Here is a 19,416-nt window from a genome sequence, read left to right as displayed (position 1 = left end):
TCACAATCCTTTACTGTTTTCTTTATAGGTCAGACATAATTACCAGTTGACATCCTGCCAACAGCTGTTGTGAGGCAGGCTTGCAAACACTTATCAGTCTTTTTGCCATGCTCTCTGCTGCCAAAAGGTCCAAAGGGCATGATGCCTTTGTTGCCTGGCATTTCAGCAAGTTGACACAACTGTCCGCTGGAAAAACAGACAGATTAAACAGCAATTAAAAACTATGTATGTCTTAATCTTCTGATCTCAACCTTTTCTTCTGTGTCTAGCATTACTTTGTCCTTTGTTCATACTTTGCCCTTTTTTTCATACTTTTGAGAGCTGTGTCTTACAGCTAACAAACCTTACGGTTTCCAAGTGAAGCTGTTTCTACCAGAGTTCAATTGATATTAAATCACTGCTCTTTTGTATGATAGATTAGGCACAGAGATGAAGAACTGTTATTGAAAACTGCTCTTCTTCTACTCTTCCATTGATACCACTTATTGCCATAAATTATAAATCAAATATTTGGAATTGTGGTTAAGCAAAGGTATGATATTTCAAAGAACAAAGAATGCAACATGAAAAAGGAACCTGACAACAGACTTTGGCAAAGAAAAGGGGGCAAAATGATCAGACAAATTCTCTTGTTTGAGAGGTGCTACGTTGTAAGTTTGAGCTGTTAATGACTGAGACTCAAACAATCAAGATGAGACAACTAGACGAACAAGCCACTGAGGCAACATAACACCATAATGAAAAATTACTATGTTATTATTTGCCAGAAGAGCATACCTCTGCAGACCCCCCCAGCGTATTCTCACAAGTGCTCTTTAAGATAAGCACCCCTTGCTCTCAACCTTGCTCCATAATACCTGCTGTATTGACTATACCTTAGTTAAATCAAACCATTTAAATCAACTTATCAACATTTTCTTCCCTCCCTGTTTGATCACTAGCGGTGTATTCCTACTGATGACTGATCTGTAAAACAGGTCAACTACATGCCAAGATGATTTGAATCAAATTGGTTCCTTTACAGTTTAGTCAGGGACATTTTCTACTATTTCCCTTTGTCCTTTCAGCATAATAAGAGCAATTCAGCTGTCTTATAGAAAAACCAATTCAGTCTGGGTATGTAAGATAACCCTCAGAAACTGCTATCTCGGCTACAATTCTCATCCAGACAGTATTACCTCAACCCCCCCCCCCCCCCCCCTGCCCCCCAATCAAAAAAACTCACCAGTAAGCACAGAAAATGATTCTAACTTTGATGGTTCTTGATGCCATGAGTCACATGTTCCTATATTAGAGATATCTTCGCTCTACAAATGTTATTGATGAAATGAACAGTTGGTGATAACATATATTGAAAGAGCAAGTATCAACATACACATATTTTTTACCACTTAACCCATTCGCCCCTGAACCGCCCGTCACCGCCCATGTGGATCCACCCCCTTTCTACCCCTTGTGGCGTTATCAGTTTTAACAGCCAAGGACAACTTTGTCAGCTAACTTGTGCAGAGTAAAGAGATCTTTCAAACCATACCAGAATGAGCACAATTTAGTCAAGGACACTGGAGAAAATGGCAAAAAAACATGTAAGATTGACCTGTAAATCTCCATGAAAATCTTGTTCCATTGCCCACCTACCTTTCCTTTCACCTAATCCTAAGATCCTAAAAGCTTTCCTAAAAACTCTTCCCACTGAAATGATGCCTGCTAAATGCCCAGCAAGAAAAAAAAAATGAGGCAAGAAAAGTGAAAAAAGAGGGAAGGAGAGAAAGCGAAAAGTAAAAGTCAAGACTGCTGTGTCACTTTTATACCCAAAAACTATCTCGAAATTTTGCTTTCTGCCAATGCCCGAACTACGCAAGCTGATATATTTCATCTGGATCAGAAGGCCGTGAAGTGTGCGACCTGTGAACGGGTTTGTGGTCAGTTTTAGCCCTTTATAGAATGACAGTGACCAGAAAACCACTCGACTAGCTTCAAACGCATTTTTCGGCAAAATCTCCAGGAGCGAATGGGTTAAGTTACTCTGACTAAGTCAACATTAATTTTAATTTATAATATATAAATTATTATGTGACAATGGGATGTCAGACAGGCCACTTCACCCCATGTCCTGTTCATTCTGAAAAAAATTAAGATCCAAAGGCAGATAAAAATATAATTCTTAATCATTCTGGATAACTTTTAAGCCATTCTCTGCATATTATACGTCATTTTTTCAGTATACCTCCTGATATTTTATCCATAAGACTGCTAACCATTGTCTTTAAAAAAATTGCTTTCTCACATGTTAAATTTTTTGTATTAAGAAGACATGGACCAGGGCTGTCAATAAGGGCCAGTAGCCAGCCAAACCCGCCAGCTAGTTAGCCATCCTTAGCTGGCTACTTTCATCTCCTTCTACCATAACTACTAACAAAAAAAAGCGCCATTGAAGAAAATTTGTAAAGCATCCGTTTCCAAGTTTTGAATGATATTGAATGAATATTTAAACAGGTTTAGATCTGTGAAACGCTTGAACCATGCGATGTTTGGAATGCCTGGGACATTTCAACCGCATTGTTCCCAGTCTTGCATGTATTCTGGCATCCGCGGTGGAAAATACCTCCTGGAAACCCCTGGAAATGGCATTTCTGAGACTCTAAATTTCAAAATATCCCTAGATGCCTCAGCCATCAAGAACTTATGCCTTTGGTGCGTGTTCCAAAGCCGCCTACTATCCATTATCAGCCAGCAACTCAAAAACTTTTTGACAGCGCTGATGCACTTCTTTTTATGTCAACTTTAATATCCACAGAAGACTGGTAAAAGTCGAGCCCCAGCTGTTTAACAAAAGATGGATAGCATTATCTGATGGATAAATCTCTATCCACTGAATAGCCCAATTGGTTTTCCAACTATTTATCCACTGGATAGTGACTTATCCGGTGGATACCACTATATATCCAGCTTTTGAAAAACTGGAGCCTGGTGGGTGAGTGCAGTTGAGAGTTTGCTTAGAATTTACTGCTGTAAGAATTTACTTAATTTGAAGGCAATTAGCTTCAAAGTGTTCTTTTTTCAAAATTCTGCCGAGATGAGAAACAAACTTCTATCTTGTCAAATTACTAGGTGTCACATTCTCAATTCCAACCTCCAGGGCAAAGACTGCCATCCCCCGCAACAATTTTTCAGCCATCAGCCCCTAAAAAGAGGGAACTCTTTGTTCAGTGGGCCAACAGGATCATCGCTACCCACCTCTCTTATCATTCCTTCAAAACTTCGGTTGTCATCAACCAGCTTAAAAATTATATTTTTTATTTCATCCATTGAGTTAAGACTTGCATGCTTGAATCCCTGATTGCTTTCTAGACATAAAAAATCAAGCAATTTTGTTAAATAAGTTCCTCTGTTACTTCCTGGAAGAAGTAATCAACTGAATATTAAGGTTAGTCGTGACGATCGAGCTGATGAGTTCTGGAAAGGATGCGTAGATGCATGCAGATGTATCGGGTGCGTCGAAGACGTCCTTACCTAACAACCGTTTGAATTTAACTTGTGCAGTTTCCACAGTCTCGCCATCTAAAGAATCTTCCCAATGGCGTTTTGATCTTGCATTCAACTCAACCTCCATAGCTAATGATCACGTTTCGACAAAAACACAAGCTCCGTTCTTCACTTTTTTGAATGAGCTACTGGCAGAGCGCGCGACAATGCAGAAAACAATCAGGCGTTCAAAGCCTTGCCCAGCTTCGTGTAAATCATCATAAAGTGTCGATCAAAGGACCAATCTAGTTACGTGATGCAATCCTTTTTGGCGCGCGCTGTTTAACTAAACAAAGATGGCTTCTTCTCCACTTTCAACTTCAGAAGGGGAACTGTTTGAGGTAAAGAATGAAAAAAAATACCTTAGATAACTGAGTTGTTTTTTTAAAGTTAACTAGCTGTTAGAAATCGGGACGTGAAAAGAGCAGTAGTTTGTCTGTAATTTTTAATGTGCGAGAGTGAAGCAGCGACAGTCGCACACATCGACCTCCAAGCTTGAGCTTATTTTTTCATGACTGGTCGATTATTTGCATGAAAAATGATTTTTAATCATTCTTCATCACATCTATTGCAGCAGAAAAGCTTAGATAAATGGACCAAAGACTAGTATATCATTATGCAGGGATCTTAACTTTTTAAATAAGTTTACCAGCAGATAAATACCGGCCTTTCAATGCAAACTCAATCGAGACTGTTGATCAATGTAAGCTTAAGTTTAAGTTTCTTACTCATAACTTAAAAAATCAGAAAATTTTATTTCTAAATTTCTTGATGAAAACAAGCTTAAATAATGCAAAATATTCTTAATGAAGGGAAAGCTCAAGTTCTTGAACATTGTAACCTTGAGAACCTGTGCTACAATTTATATGCGTGCAGTAGCCAATAAAACAGGTGCCACATTGTTGGGCTGCTGAAATTTAGTACCTGAGCTACTTGAACTACAAGTATGTGGTGTAGTACTTATTTTTCCAAGAAACCACCAAGAGTTGAGCATTTGCTATGTAGAAGTCTGATTTTTTTTATTTGTAGGTTGAAACTCTTCTGGGAAGGAGAACCAGACATGGTAAAGTGGAGTATTTAGTGAGATGGAAGGGTTATGACCAAAGCGAAGATTCATGGGAACCTGTAAAAAATTTACAAGGTTGCCAAGAGCTGATTAAAAAGTTTGCTTCTCCAAGGTCTCCATCACCTGGAAGAAAAGCAAGAACACCGAAGGTGCTTTATATCATGATCTTTGTGTTTTGGCGTTCTTTGTCCCATTCAGTTCTAGTCAGTTCAATCACCTATTCCTGTAAATGTTTCAACTTTGTTCAGGTGTAACATTTTATTTGATTTATTGCTGCAGTATTAATTAAGTTTTAAGCGTTTCTGATGCAATCTTTATTCAAAGGCAGCATTCATTTGAGGGCAATATTTATTAGTATTTCAAAATCACATTTCTTTAATCATGGACAACAGTTATGATGAACCAGTTGTGAATATTGTGTTCAACAGAAACATGTCAGAGTTCCAATGTCTCACTTTTTTTGCCAAGAGAGAATTATATTATTTTGTCTTGATGGTGTAGATTACAAAGTTGCACCAAGTTTTTTCTTATAATCCTGAAATAAATGCTGCATTTATCTGGTTCGGTGTGGCATTTATTCAAGGGCGGTGTTCACTAGTAATTTGCTTTTGGCTGCTGCACTTAATCAAGGGGGTGTTTATTCAAGGGTAGAAATTGATTAAGTTAATACAATATTGAAGAAAATTAACATGCTTGCACATGTACATGTATATCTTGTGGTTCAATGTTATCCTTGGTTTAAATTTTATTTTCCTTTGTTTCAAACTCATAATCATACATTAATATACCCCTAAAAAAAGGAAAATAAAATTTAAAGCAAGGATAAAATTGATTATCTTTGGAGATACATGTACAGGAGCAGAGAATATAAACTCTGATTAGTGCTACTAATTGCTGGGAATTTAAAAATTCCCAGCAATTAGTAGCAGCAATTAGTTTCAATTAGTTTCCCAGCAATTAGTTTCTAGAAGCATTTAAAAATGCTTCTAGAAACAGATTTTGATTCAGAATTAGTGTCCTGGGGTTCTGCCGTATATAGTTTGTAAGATTAACTGTTTCATTAACAAAATGCAGGGCTGTGCTCTAGCAGAGCCCGGTGGCCCCTGACGCCTAACTTTTGCCCTTGGATGACTAGAAAATCTCAGATTTTTCCTACAAATTATATGCTGGGCACCCTAGATTTTACAGTTTCAGAGCACTGGGCTCCCTTCAATTTTCCTTAGAGCACAGCGTTGAAATGATTGTCATTAATAAAATTAGTCCACAGTTAAAACACTGAAAACTTTTCTTTGACTTGCATACAGGTGAAAATTAAGTGAAATTCCTATTAAGAGATGTTTTCAATTAAAATCCTTTATCAATCGGTTTGTCCAATCCAAATTAATATTTCTGATGATTGATTATGAAATCTTAGGTAATTCCCAACTTTTAGTTTTAGTTGTTGTAGGAAATATCCTTACTATTATTGTGGTTGGGATTAGACCCAGACAAGTTTCCTCTACCCTTTTGTTTCCTTTAAAACTCTTGGATTTGTCCAGAGATGATTTAGTTTACATTGCCTTATTCAATTTTTTTTATCATTAATTTAATCTCTTAGAGGGCTCAAAGTAGCCAAGTGTTGCAGACAAACAAGAAAATTACAGAGGAGTATACCAAACTTAAGACTCCAAAAGGTACACTGACATCTGACTATATCATACTTCATCAAAGAAAGGGTAAGTCGCGAATAGTTGATCACAACATAACTTCAGAATTACTCAGTGGTGTCATTAAGGGCCAAGGCCAGGGATTTCATAAGCATGACCCCCAGCAACTTTCAAAGGAAACAAAAGGAAAAAATTCCCAGGTGTTAAATTCCCTGTCTACTAATTGCGTACACCTACCCCTAGCAACTTGAAATCTTAGTGGCAACCCTGATTATATTACCAGTACAGTCAAAAGGGGGTGATCATGGTTTTTCACCACTGAAATATCACTGTATATTAAAGCTACCCAAAGAAGGAACTTCCAACACCCATCTCATTGTTCATGTGCTTTGTTAGTGCTTCAGTTTATCTTCCCTATCATAACCAACATCTACACCTGGTCCAAGGGTGTAATAACCTGCGATCAGGCAATTTTTTTTTTTTTTTCGGCGGGAGGAAAAAAAAAATCGCCTGATCGCAGGTTAAGGGTGTAACTTATCAGAGGTTACACTGTACATGATTTTTGGATCTTAACTACCGGTATGTGACTTCAAGATCCTTAAGGGAAATGCATTTACCAGGAAACTTTAAAGTACCTTTTGACATTTGCATTTTTGCCATGGACAAAAAATGAAACTAACTACCTAGAGAACTCATTACAGTGAAATCGTGTTGATATGGACACTGAGGTGATACAGAAAGACTTCATATTAACAAGGTGTTTGTATTAAGCAGGTTGAATTTAGAGAAAATGTAATGGCTTTCTTTCCCCAGGGACAAAGCAAACTGTCCATAATAGTGAGGTGTCCGTATTTGATAGGTGTCTGTAAAACTGGGGTTTGTTAATAGTTAACCGACATTATAAGTTGAACAAAGGAATATTTCAATTTGTGAAAGCCTCCATGATTGTGTTTAGTGTAGTACACTTAAAGATATCAATCTTCTTTTTGGTTAGTCATATTTTGAGTGCCAAGGTGTCCCCTGAATGGAGGTTAAACCTGAGTTTTGGTACCCAGAAAAAGTGTCCCTTCAATAGAGGTGATAGATACAAAGATTATGTGAGCATTTTTCTGGGACCAAATTTGATGTCTCCTTAATGGAGTTGTCCCTTGAATAGGGGTGTTCCAAAGGAGAGGTTCCACTGTTTACATGACACTAGCTTTCTAATCTGATTGGCTATCTGCTGCCATGATACGAGCATTAACAGGACAGTATAATAGGACAGTACTCATCTTGTCTGAGTAATTGGACAGTATGCGCCATTGGTTGCTTGAATGGGTATGTTTTTTGCTTCTGGCTTAAAAAAAAATTAAAAATCAAAGCTGGTAATATGTGGGTAAGAGAGAATCTGATTATCAGTGCGATAGACTGGTAATTTTCTATTTGAAAGTTGCTTTGACAAGTTGTGACATCTCTCAACAGGTCCTCTATTTGCCAGACAACAAGTCAAAGAAGAAAAAGAAAATACCAAAATTACTAAAACAGTTGAGGTCATACAAGAAAAGCATAAGAATTCCGTGGGTAAAGGATTACCAGCTAAGAAAGCTAGTCCACAGAAAAAATCCGCAGTGACAACTGATGCACAAAGGGAAGTGTTTAAAATTGTGGCAGGATTAGTTGTTGTTACTCTTGTAATGATTTTGCTTCTCTCATTTATTCCTGGAGTTGGAAATGATAAAAACTAATCTTATCTGTAAATACTGTTATAGTTCACATTAGTTGAAATTACTTTTAGCCTTTTAAGTCATAAATGAATATGTATGATACGCTTTTTTTTAATCTAGAGAGAATGATACACTTGCCTTCTTATCTATTTTTAATTCAGGTCACAAAAAGACTCAACTTGCAAATAGTTTGGTGATCTGTGTGATAAACTGAATGTAAACATACATGTAATTTCCTATAAGGATAAAAAAATTTTGGTATTTGGGCAAAATATGTTCGCGATGTGATATGCTGGAAGAGTTTTTTTCTGGATACCAAACATACTGTAGCTTTGGAAAATCCAAGTGTATATCTTGTCCACAATAGCCACAAAAGCCTGAGTGGGAGATGTAAAGAGGGCGAGGGAGGGGGGGGGGGGAGAGAAAAAAGGAAGAGAAAAGAGAGGGAGTCAGCTACCTTTTCTCTCCAATCTTCTCTCCCTTTTCCCCATCCTTCCCTTCCTTTTTCCACACCTGCCACACCCAACAATAACAATAACAAATAAAAAAAACTCATTATACCACATCCGGGTAATCATGAAATTTTCTTATAATAATGATTATCCTCATCACATATTGTGGTTTTCAGAAAGGTCATTACACAGCATTCACAGAAGCCATCATTTTTCTACAGTGTTCAGTGCTCTTTTGATGATGTAAATATCGTTTTTTGCACCTTACTAAATTTTTACAATTTTTGCATTTTAAATTGGTATATTATTTATTTTACGAATAACTTTCCATTGACCAAGATACATGTATATTAGCACTATGTTACAAAACTGATATTTCCAATACTTTGTAGTTTACATTCTGTGACGTTGCATTTAGTTCAGCTTCGTTAACAGTATGGTTTAGTGCAACATTAATGGCCATAAAGTAGGTTGGAAGATCATCAGAAATAGTGTTAGTATAGTGCACAGAGCCAAAGTAAAATGGGGAGAAATCTCAAGTCAAAGACTTTGCGTGAACTTGAACTACTTCCCAAGGAAAGCTATTCCATCTCCAAAATTTTCGGTAGATAGCTAATAACCCGTATTCGATTCCATTAATCCCTAGCTTTCAAATAAGGACCAGTTTAAAACAATTCATGTTTAAAAGAGTTATGTCTACGTTAGAACAGTAATACTGTAATTACAGTGAGACTACTAGAACTGGAGCACTTAGAAGAGGATTATCCAATCACAACGTTTTTGAAAACAAAAGATTCTCTAGTTTTTTGGCAAATGGACCAATAAAATTCAACGTTCACTATGCAACCGCTGAAAACCTCACCTCTGAGGAAAGAGCCCTCAAATTCATGATTGTTATTTGTGACGTCCGTTTCCAAAAAAACTTTAGAATCTTTTTTTGAAAAGCCGTTGTGATTGGATAATCTTCTTCCAAGTGCCCTGGATCGAGTAGTCGCCCCGTAGTGATAACTGTATTTTTTAACAATTCCTCAGGGGCACCCAACGTCAATTTTCGGAAATTATCTGTTCGGAAGAAGTTTTGAGGTCTAGAATTTTCGGAACATTTGTTGTAAAATTTCTTTCTTGCCTGCCTCTCCTAGGATTTTCGAACATCTAAAAAATGGTATAATTGCCCATTTTTAACGGATTTTTACCCTAAAAAGCTCACCAAGAATTTTCGGGAGCCTTTTTTCTGGCTGAAATTTTCGAAAAGGTAAGTTTTGATCCCTATAATTTTCGCATCACTAAACTTTCAGCTAGAAAATCCGAACAAAAGAAAAATTTTCAGGGGATAAAAATGTGCCTATATATACCGTTTAAATACTAAAATAAGTGTAACAATGCTATGTTTAAGTGGTTTTGAACTATATTATCGTTGGGTGCCCCTGATTCCTCTTGCAAATACCCTGGTTTCGAACAGAAGGCATAAGACAACTCAGAAATGGACCATTGTTACAGAATTATTTGAGAGAAAAATCAGTTTGCACATGTAAGTAGAGTAGTTCACCAAATAAACAAGTTTCTATTTACGATATGATTTTAGTCGTTACACTGTGTGGCCTACATTTTTTTTACTGTCTTCAAGGATCTTGGTTCGCATTGGCGTTTAGTCGCTTTAAAATTCTCCCTCTCCTTCTCACTCGGTTACGTTTGGTCAACAAAGTTGTCAACCCGCAAAACGTTTTATATGTCCTAGTTTTGGGCAGATCCTCAGAGATGTTGCTTATTGACCCCTGTTCGATCGGTTAACTCTTCGAATTTCAAGGTTGCGGTGATACTGTGCTCTTGACTACTATTTTGTCAAGTCGTGGTGGGCCATTAGAAATAACCGGAGGTGGGGTGACAATTCCCAAAAAAATTCCTGCAAGGAAAACTTCCCTGAAAGGAAAATCACGCAAGCGGTGGTACCGAAAAAAAATGATTAATGCAGAGGAAATGACATACATGGCATTACTAGCATTACAGGGAAAAGTTAACCTATAACATTGCCTAAAGATTAAGATTCTAGATGAAAGATTTTCTCAACGATATAACAAAATAAAGTTTCCAACAATTAATATCAGTACTATTTTGTTTTTATATGAAACACTTACAACGGTAAAAATAATGAAATGTACTAGATGCATTAAAGTGCCATTTTTTTCTTATTTGAAAAGCAGTATGGTAATGGCTCAATTGTGTACAGATTCCCAACAATAAATGTTAGCGTCTTTTTGTGTCTGTTTTGTAATGTTCAAAACAGCAAAATGTACTTTACCAGTAAGGAAAACATAACACCGACACAAAGTCTTTTGAGGCGACTTAAAAAATACCTTATTAAAATAGCTTCAAAGCCGTTTTCATCCGTCTGCATGAGACGCGCTGGTGAACAAGTTGAAAGAAAACTTTCAATCGTCAAAATTAAGAATGAACTATTAAAACACGAGTATCGAGAAAAAGGGGGGAAATGGGGCTTTCGTGACGATAGTGGCATTGATGACTTGAAAAATGTCTTAATTGCGTAACAGTGACACATTTTCGAAAGACTGAGCACTTCAAGGCAAATTTGTCAGTTGTTTTTCTCGGTTCATTGTATATTATTTAAGGCGTCTTCGCAGTCGTTCTCGGTCAGTGCATTTCTCGTCTTTGTTGTGAGACTGCCGTAAAGTTTAAAACTGAATGAATGCAAGGCAAAGTTGAGAAAACTTTATTTTGTACCCGAAAAATCTAATTCCAAGAAATTTCAGAGTAATGAAACAATTGTTTCTAGGGATCTTTCTCCTTATCCTGTATGCCTGTCAGACGCAATTAACAGTGGCGGATCCAGGGAAGGGGCCCGCCCCTTATTTTTGGACCAAACTGACGGCCCTGAGGGGAACATAATATTTAATTGTCGTGGCTTGTTCATGATAGAACGCGTTTAACTTTTGCATTGCCTAAGCATGCGGATAATGATCGCAACATTTTCAACGTTTCCACCACCTACTAGCGGTCTTGACCAGGAGATGGTGTCGTTTTGTTTTGAGAATTCATTTTTCTTTTGTCCTTTTTTTTTTACAACAATTTAACGATATAAAAGCCATCACGCCATCACGTTCGGCAAAGTCCGGGCATGTCGTCATGGAAACTGACATGTGTTTATCTTGAAGTTTTCCTTGTCAATGTCTATCCATTATTTATTTTATTTTATTCTATTTTAACCTCCATGTATTTTTATTGTCTATTTTTATTAGCCTGCGTGGCAGGCGCAAAAAGGGGAGGGAGAAAAGCACGAAAGAGGGGAAAGGGAAGGTCCCTTCCCCTCTCTCCCCTACCCCCCTCCCCTTTTCCCTTTTTCCCTATCCCCTACCCGTTTCGACGCCTGCTACGCAGGATAATTTTTATTGCATTGTGTATTTCATTCCCGGACAGCCATCGCGTGGGTTGCCTGTGGTATGATGTTGGAGTTAATCCGGGTATTTTTCTTTGGTTGTCATGGTGCACGGTGAAAAGGATGCCTGTTTATTTTCGCCGGACTTCTTTAGTTCTAATTTTTATTCGAGAACTTCCTTTTGCTTCCGTTTAAAATAAGGTCAGAATTTTGAAGATGCCAGTGAAAAAGAAGAGTGGAAAATCCAAGTAAGTAAACTGGTGTTAGTTCGTGCCGATGCGAAAATGAGTCAAGGATTACTTTGATCCACTGAGTTAGCTTATTTGAGCTTGCGTACCCCAACGTACATTGTGTACGCTTTGAACATGCTTCTTAATGTTTACTTTTCTTTCATGCTAGATCTGGAGGTAAAAAGAAAGGGGCAAAAAAAGCCAAGAAGTCAAAAGATGAACTTGCTAAGGTAAAGAAGGGGCACTGCAGTTCTCTTGAATATCTTGGTTTTCAAGACCCCCGCGCCGAGTACAGCTGATTTAGGGCAATTTCGTAGCGACTGACTGTTGAAACGTACAAAGAATGTGTCCTTCTGAACAGTTGATGTGCGCGGGAAAAGGCGTAAGCTTTTAGGGGAGGGGGAGATGTGGTTTCATAATGATTATCCTTCTATCCTGACAAGGACCTTGCAGTTATATATTTAATACGACATGTCAAAATCCTCTTTTCCATTCGTAAACCCATGTTTGTGTATTCATCCTTTGACTTATTTTCAAGTCATTTCCAGAGGTATCATCTCGCTGAGTGCAGGGTTGTCACTAAGATTTCAAGTTGCCAGGTACTTGTTGTAAGTAGCTGGGGAGGTCCCCCCCCTCCCCCCCTCCCCCCTCCCCCCCCCCCACAAGAAGATTTTGAAGTGCAACTTCTACCGTTTTCCAAAAGGCATTACCGTCCCAAAAAAGCAATCTTCATCAAGAGTACAGCTACTTTAGCGGTTTTATGATGATCACGTCTTTATTAAAGATAACTACAACATTCTGAGACACTAAAATAATAAGTTTTTACTTTACGTAAAGGCTTGTTGGAAGGTTTTTTTAGTGGCCGCCAATGGGAATATACATGTAAGCACTGGGTCTGATAAAAATGACAGGTAGGCACCGGTCATGTTATCCACGCAGTCTTATCTTCACGAAGACAAGGCGCATGCTGGCCAGTGATGTGTTAAATATCATAACGATACGTTACAAATGTTAAAAAGTGGAAAGGACAATCGATTGTTATATGGTGCAAATGAACTAACATGCGCTGTAAAATCAGTTGTAAATCCTCATTTAGTTATACGTAAGAACGAAACAACTTACAGAAAACAAAAGTAAAACTAATATTACAAATGAATTAACCCACAGAGAAGCGGAAAGAAGACAAGCGGACGATGAATGTACCAAAATCATCATAAACATAAGGTTACTATGGTGTGTTGAAAATTATGATAAGGCTAAAACAAGCGTAACGTATGAAAAATCGTGGGATAAAATACCGTATTTATTCGATTTAAACCGCCCTGGGGGCTTATTAAATTTTTGGACCTTGAGAGTGGGCCCTTATTCAGGGTGGGCACTTATTCGAGGCTGGGTGCTTATTAAATTTCACTATTTTCAGCAAGTGTAGTATGTTTATTTTGCAACAAATAAAAAAATAAGTAATGACAAAACGCAAAGATGTAACAATTAAATCAAGTTTCCGTAAAATACTCTGAAGGAAACTCTGTCTTCGGGGAAGTTTGTAATTAGTAGTTACCGTATTTATTCGATTAACCGCCCTGGGCGCTTATTAAATTTTTGGACCTTGAGAGTGGGCGCTTATTTGAGGTGGGCACTTATTCGAGGCTGGGCGCTTATTAAATTTTCACCATTTTCAGCAAGTGAAGTATATTTTATTTTGCAAGAAAACAATAAATACTAATAACAAAACGCGAAGAATTAACAAAGCAAGGTTTCTGTAAAATACTCTGAAGAAAACTCCGTCCTGGGGGAAGTCTCTTATTAGAATTTATTCACTCAAGTGAGTGGGGTGGGGGTGAGTACTTATTCGAGTTTGATTGGGAGGAGGAGGGGGTGGGCGCTTATTCGAGGCTGGGCGTTATTAACTTTTTTTGCCTTTCGGTTGGGCGCTTATTCGAGGTGGGCACTAATTCAAGGTTGAGCGCTTATTCAAATAAATATGGTATGGCAAAACTAAACTGCACAACTGGTAACATTAGTGGTCTGGAATTTAGGAATGACACATCACTTAACAACCGAAGAAACTGACCTACGGAAAAGCATTTAAAAGACAGGGCTAATACTTTATAAACGACGCTGAGATGTCAAAACGAGACTCAAGAAGAAGAATGCAAAAGTAATGCTAATGCCTAACTTCCCTTTTATATATAACTTCTTGGAAGTAGAACTGAGAGGATGTGATTATGACCTGCGGACAATGATCAAACATTTCCCGCTGACCGTGCGTTATTTTATATACTCGATACCTAAAGCCTGGTCACTTAAATGTCAATTTATTAAACATAGCAATCAGTCATAGTCTTCATTTTCAAAGCCTTCATCATTATCCCATTATCATTAACATCAGCATCAGAGAGATTTAACACTCTGATGAAGCCTCAACTTCTTCTGTGATGTCAACAGAGATCTGCTCAGGTCTTTCATCGTGAACAAAGAGTGCAGTTCCTTTGCCTTTGTTCAACATGTTGAACACAAAGCCGGCACAAGGGTTGAAACTAAGGACTTTTAGCATCGACAAAGGTGACGGCAGTGAAAAAGTCACTTTGAAAATGAATTGGTGCTTTTTCCAACTTTGTCGCGTTTATTTCAATAATTTCGCTGAAAATAGCTAAAAATGTAGGCCAATTTCCCTGGAGTTGATTTCTTTGGGAACACACTCAAGTTTAGAAAGAGAATGAAAAGTTTGTTGTCGCTTGTTTACGTCCTCCATAAAACGTGAAACTAGGCACTTTCACGTCGTAGTCGTGCAGTGATGGCAAAGAAATGTACAAAAAAGCGTGATGAACGTCCAAACTAGTTGTTTTACTCAATAAACCTATTGCGTTCTCGTTGCTGTCACGCGTGTGTACCAGTACCAAATCTAAGTCAGATGTCTTTTTCTGACATTTCTTAGTTTTTGCACGCAAGTATTTCAAAATTACTTAAACCTGCTGCAGAAGAAACTTGCACTTAGTTTGATGGATAGTCTTTGTGTGTTTCAAAGGTCTGCTCTTTTGGTTTAATTTAACGAAGAAAGTAGCCGGGGGCCATGCTCTGAGTAGCCGGAGGAAATCCCCGGCCCCCAGCCCTTAGTGACAACCCTGCACTGAGTGTGACAAACTATTAATTTCCCATTTTTATTTACTTACGCCTCTGAGTACATGTACCTTAATTTTAGTGGAAAAACCTTTTTGTTGTTCAAAGTGTGTTTTGTTTGGGACAGGAAAAACTTGAGAAAGCAGCTGAGGCATTTGAAGCAGCTGATGATCTTCATGCTGCGTTTGTAGCTCGCATGGACAAATGGATGCTTGATAACTATGCCAGGGCTATTGATCTTTTCCGGCGATTTGATGTAGATGGGGATGGCAGCTTATCATATGAGGAGTTTTATGCAGGAATGCGAGACTTAAATGCACCAGCTAACAATCTTGAGCTTTATGTGCTTGCCAAGAAACTTGACAGAGATAGTAATGGATTGCTAGATTACCTGGAATTCTCTAAGGGATTGAAGTATTATAAGAAAGAAGAATGTGTGGAAGATGATGGCCTACCTGTTTTGAAATTTGAAAGAGAAGAATTGGAGCAGTGTCCTTGTTGTAAACTGGGATTATGGAAACCTCCCAAAGAAAAGTATCCGAGGTGAGCTGTTAAATAATTATACTGCACATCAAAATGGAGATCAGCTTTCTCCATGCAAGATGTTCAGTACTGGTGCAGTAAATACCTGGGACATAGAATATATTAACTTTAAGAAAGACTATTGATTTCTGTTTTCCTTCCTCAGATACACTGTATGCTATTTTTTGTACTGTGTAAATATTAGTTAATTGTTAAGTTAATTCCAGTAGAGTGAACCCTCTCAATATGGATGCCTGTAGTACTGCATTACCTCCTTCAAACAGACAACTAAAGTTTCCATAAAGTTGGTCCCTGCCTTTCATTACTCCTTTTATTCTGTTCTTTTTAAAACAGGTGCACCCCATGCTGGTTTGAAAGGTGTCCAAATTAGAGAGAGTTTACTGTATCACCTTGCAATTATTTATATTTACAAGTCTGTATTTCTAAGCTTTTTAAGCGCACCAGTAACTTTCATATGCAGCGTTTTTGTAGGCATCAGTTGCCTTATTAGGGACTTTAAGATCCAACGATGCGGACAACAACGAGAACATCAAAAAAACAATAGGTTTAATTAGCAAAACTACAACTTTGCATGTGCATCACACTTTTTTGTACATTTTTTTCCCTTTTTTGCACGACCACAATTGAAAATGCCTAATTTCGCGTTTTATGGAGGACATAAACAAGCAACGACGAAATTTTATTTCTCTTTCTGAGCTTGAATATGGTTCCTTGAAATTCAGCTTTGGGATGGTTTGCCTACATTGACAAAGTAAGTGGGTAGGAATAATCGCTATAAAGACTGAAAAAACTCAAATTCACTTTTTATGCAACGTTCTTGTCACCGTCACATCGTTAATTTAATTAATTATTAATTTCAAAAACTTATAAGGCCCAAATATCTATATATTATAAATATATTCAAATGCGCCATAGGGAAAAAAAAACAAAAAAACAAAAACAAAACAATAATACTACTAATAATAAAAATTATGAATAATTATGATAGTAAAAATGATAAAATAAGATGATAATATAGATATAGAATAGAAAAACCAATGGCTAAAAGTTAAATAGATAAAATCTGTTGGCAAAATCTTAAAAATTATAAGCTGAAAATTATTTAGTCTAGTAAGCTAAAAATACAATCTTATAATCTAAGTGGTGCAAAATGCGTTTTTAAAAAGGTGAGTCTTCAACTTTCTCTTAAAAGTGTCAACTGAAATGGATTCCGTAATAAATCTTGGCACAGCATTCCATAGCTTAGGTGCAGCAAACAGGAAGGCCCGTTCACCGAGAGTTTCCTTGGGCTTAACATTCGGATAACTAAGTAGGGTACTGTCGCTAGAACTTCTTAAATTATATTTAGATACAGGCTTAGGAGTAATTAAAAAACTTAAGTACGAAGGTGCTAAGCCCTTAAAAATCTTAAAAGCAATCAACAGGATTTTAAATTCAATTCTGAACTTTACAGGCAGCCAATGTAAATCTACTAATAAAGGAGTAATGTGGCAATATTTACTTTCATTGCATATTAATCTAGCACACATGTTCTGCACACGCTGTAGCTTATTGAGTTGATTCTCCGGCAGGCCATATAAAAGACTGTTACAGTAATCGACTCTGCTTGAAATAAAGGCATGAATCAGAGTCTTGGTGTTGTCTTTAGATAGATATTTTCTTATGCGTCTCAGATTATACAAATAATAGAAGGCAGAGTTACATGTTTTTGAAATATGGATTGCCATCGTCAGCTTGGAATCAAACCATGAGCCCAAGTTCCTTGCAGACAACACAGGAGTGATAGTTGCAGTCCCAATACGAAGGCTGTTAAGAGATACTTTAGCTAGTTGCTGTGATGTGCCAATGATCATGAATTGGATCTTAAAGTCCCTAATGTTGCTACATAATTGTATTTTTAAACAACTATATATTTTTGTCATCTTTTTTATGTGTTGCAAGTTGCTTTGAAGTCTGATAATTATTGCTGATGTTTCAATCCAGAAATATACTGACTTACATTTTAATTTGTATGTTCAGATTTATAAGCATGGAGCTCAAGTTGGTGACATTTGCAAATCTTCCACAGTTAAAGTCATACCCAGGACATTTTCAGATATTTGTTCATGCCCATATACCAGTTTATTCCATTGAGTCTATTATCAATGAGAGATTTGGTGGTACTGCCAGGAAAGTTGTTATATACTGCACTACTAAAGAAGGAAAAAGAGTAGAGATGGATCGTCACAAGACTCTGGAAGAGTGTGGCTTTTCTGGAGGGCCAAGACCAGAACCTCAACTTGTGGAGTTATTATATGACTTTGATGTAGAATATAACGACTGTCCTATTCTTATGAGTGACCATTACTTCACTTAACAATAAAGGGCTATATTTTCAGTTTTACCCAGATTTTTTGGGGAAAGATATAAGCACTTTTTTTATGGCCATTGTTTTCTAGAATACTTTAAAAGACAGTGTTTATAGCCTTATACAGTGTAGCTTAAGTTTGTAAATAGGACAGTGATTTTGCAATTTTGTTATAACTTAGTTTACAGTACTCTAAGCATTTTAATAACCTAGATGTATTTGAATAGACTAAAAGAATTATAATGAAAAAAAAGATGGTCATTTACCTGATTTTTTTAAGAAAGAGAGTGAAATTTGGCATATTCAGTGTTAAGCAAAATCTTGTAGTTTGTATTTGCCTCAAAATATTTTATACTTAAGTTTGAACTGTGTTGTGATAATTTCTGAATGTACATTTTGTGTTTGTTAAGGATTGTTTTCACTAGTGATGGTGTAAGTCAGAGTTGTAGTCAAACAGAAGCATAGATTGTTATGGTCTTGTGAAATCAGCATTTTGATTCTGCTTTCAATTCCATGGCTTATGGTTTAGGGAAAACTATATTGTTGGAGTGGAATGCTCAATCAATCTTTGAGAAGATTCACTCATGTGACTGATTTATTCTTCCGCCTCTACTTCCAACTCCACTAATCCAGTCTAAGTTTGTAATAATTTATTGTGATGGAGTGAGTAAGGTCACCAGAAAACGGAAAAGTCTTGACTCCTACAACTCAAAGAAGCTTATATCCTGGATCCAGTCGTCGCTTCAGAAGTGACGACTGGACATACATCTGTATTTGCAGGCTAACAAGCTTATGACTTTACTTACAACTTGGATTTGTGATTTTTACTATGACATAAGGGCTGTTACAACTCTCATTAGGACTTCCTAACTAGTTTCTCTTGCATAATGACTGTTAGACACGGCCTTTTGTGCTCTATGCTTTTGATTGTTTTTCTTGTTTCAAGCTTTACGTTAGGCAGACAGACTGAGCCTAACATCTATGGGAACATTGTAGGACGCCGTGGACTGGAGTTTTCCATAGGCTTACCGCAGTATATCCAAGAAAGAAGAGCTATTTCGATTTACTTTTCGCTAACCAGACATGCTTATGGAGGTTTTTGCAATTTAGATGAGTTATGGATTAGCTTCGCCCGTGGAAATCTGGCTTGTGAGCGGCCATCCTTTGTTAGGGTCCAATATACCACCTCTGAGCCTTTTGTTTCTCTTCGGTGGTGTGGTCGTTCAATGTGCCGGTTCACTGATTCGCGACGAAAATATTTCAAACAAAGAATTTCATATTGTCCAAACTCTTGTGCTGGTTTTAACTTTATGGAACTGCGTACTTCATTGAGTGGCGACATCCATCCATTACCGGGTCCAGATACTAGCGGCAGTAGGATTGTTATTCATGGGAATCG

At 37.3% G+C, this 19,416-nt stretch overlaps 3 protein-coding genes across 7 annotated transcripts in view; 2 read left to right on the top strand and 1 right to left on the bottom strand.

Annotated features, from left to right (window-relative positions):
- Window positions 1-3,344, bottom strand: part of LOC140927928 (Fanconi anemia group A protein-like) — a 31,602-nt gene extending 28,258 nt beyond the window's left edge. For both annotated transcript variants that reach the window (XM_073377631.1, XM_073377632.1), the window contains exons 1-3: window positions 3,238-3,344; window positions 1,226-1,307; window positions 44-186 (exon numbers count right to left, since the gene is read on the bottom strand). In XM_073377631.1, the coding sequence (XP_073233732.1) occupies window positions 44-186; window positions 1,226-1,307; window positions 3,238-3,309 (297 nt within the window). In that variant the 5' untranslated portion in view covers window positions 3,310-3,344. The remainder of the gene's footprint in view (window positions 1-43; window positions 187-1,225; window positions 1,308-3,237) is intronic.
- A 442-nt stretch (window positions 3,345-3,786) lies between these two features.
- LOC140927927 (uncharacterized) lies at window positions 3,787-8,353 on the top strand. The gene is made up of 4 exons (XM_073377630.1): window positions 3,787-3,866; window positions 4,555-4,740; window positions 6,189-6,306; window positions 7,699-8,353. The coding sequence occupies exons 1-4, from the start codon at window positions 3,822-3,824 to the stop codon at window positions 7,959-7,961; spliced, it is 612 nt and encodes a 203-aa protein (XP_073233731.1). The 5' UTR covers window positions 3,787-3,821; the 3' UTR covers window positions 7,962-8,353.
- Window positions 8,354-8,468: 115 nt separating this feature from the next.
- Window positions 8,469-18,825, top strand: LOC140927925 (uncharacterized). 4 transcript variants are annotated; one of them, XM_073377626.1, is made up of 4 exons: window positions 8,469-9,920; window positions 12,180-12,240; window positions 15,255-15,670; window positions 17,690-18,825. In XM_073377626.1, the coding sequence occupies exons 1-4, from the start codon at window positions 9,772-9,774 to the stop codon at window positions 18,024-18,026; spliced, it is 963 nt and encodes a 320-aa protein (XP_073233727.1). In that variant the 5' UTR covers window positions 8,469-9,771; the 3' UTR covers window positions 18,027-18,825. The 4 variants fall into 4 exon arrangements, with proteins under 4 accessions (XP_073233727.1, XP_073233730.1, XP_073233728.1 ...); XM_073377629.1 differs by having other exon boundaries at window positions 9,860-9,920; window positions 15,236-15,670; XM_073377627.1 differs by lacking the exon at window positions 8,469-9,920 and adding an exon at window positions 11,894-12,028.
- The last annotated feature ends 591 nt before the right edge of the window (window positions 18,826-19,416 follow it).

The sequence above is a fragment of the Porites lutea genome, chromosome 2 (genome assembly GCF_958299795.1).
Source record: "Porites lutea chromosome 2, jaPorLute2.1, whole genome shotgun sequence".
Lineage (NCBI taxonomy): Eukaryota > Metazoa > Cnidaria > Anthozoa > Scleractinia > Poritidae > Porites > Porites lutea.
Note: the sequence above shows the minus strand (reverse complement) of the source record. Positions and strands in the feature narration are given on the sequence as shown.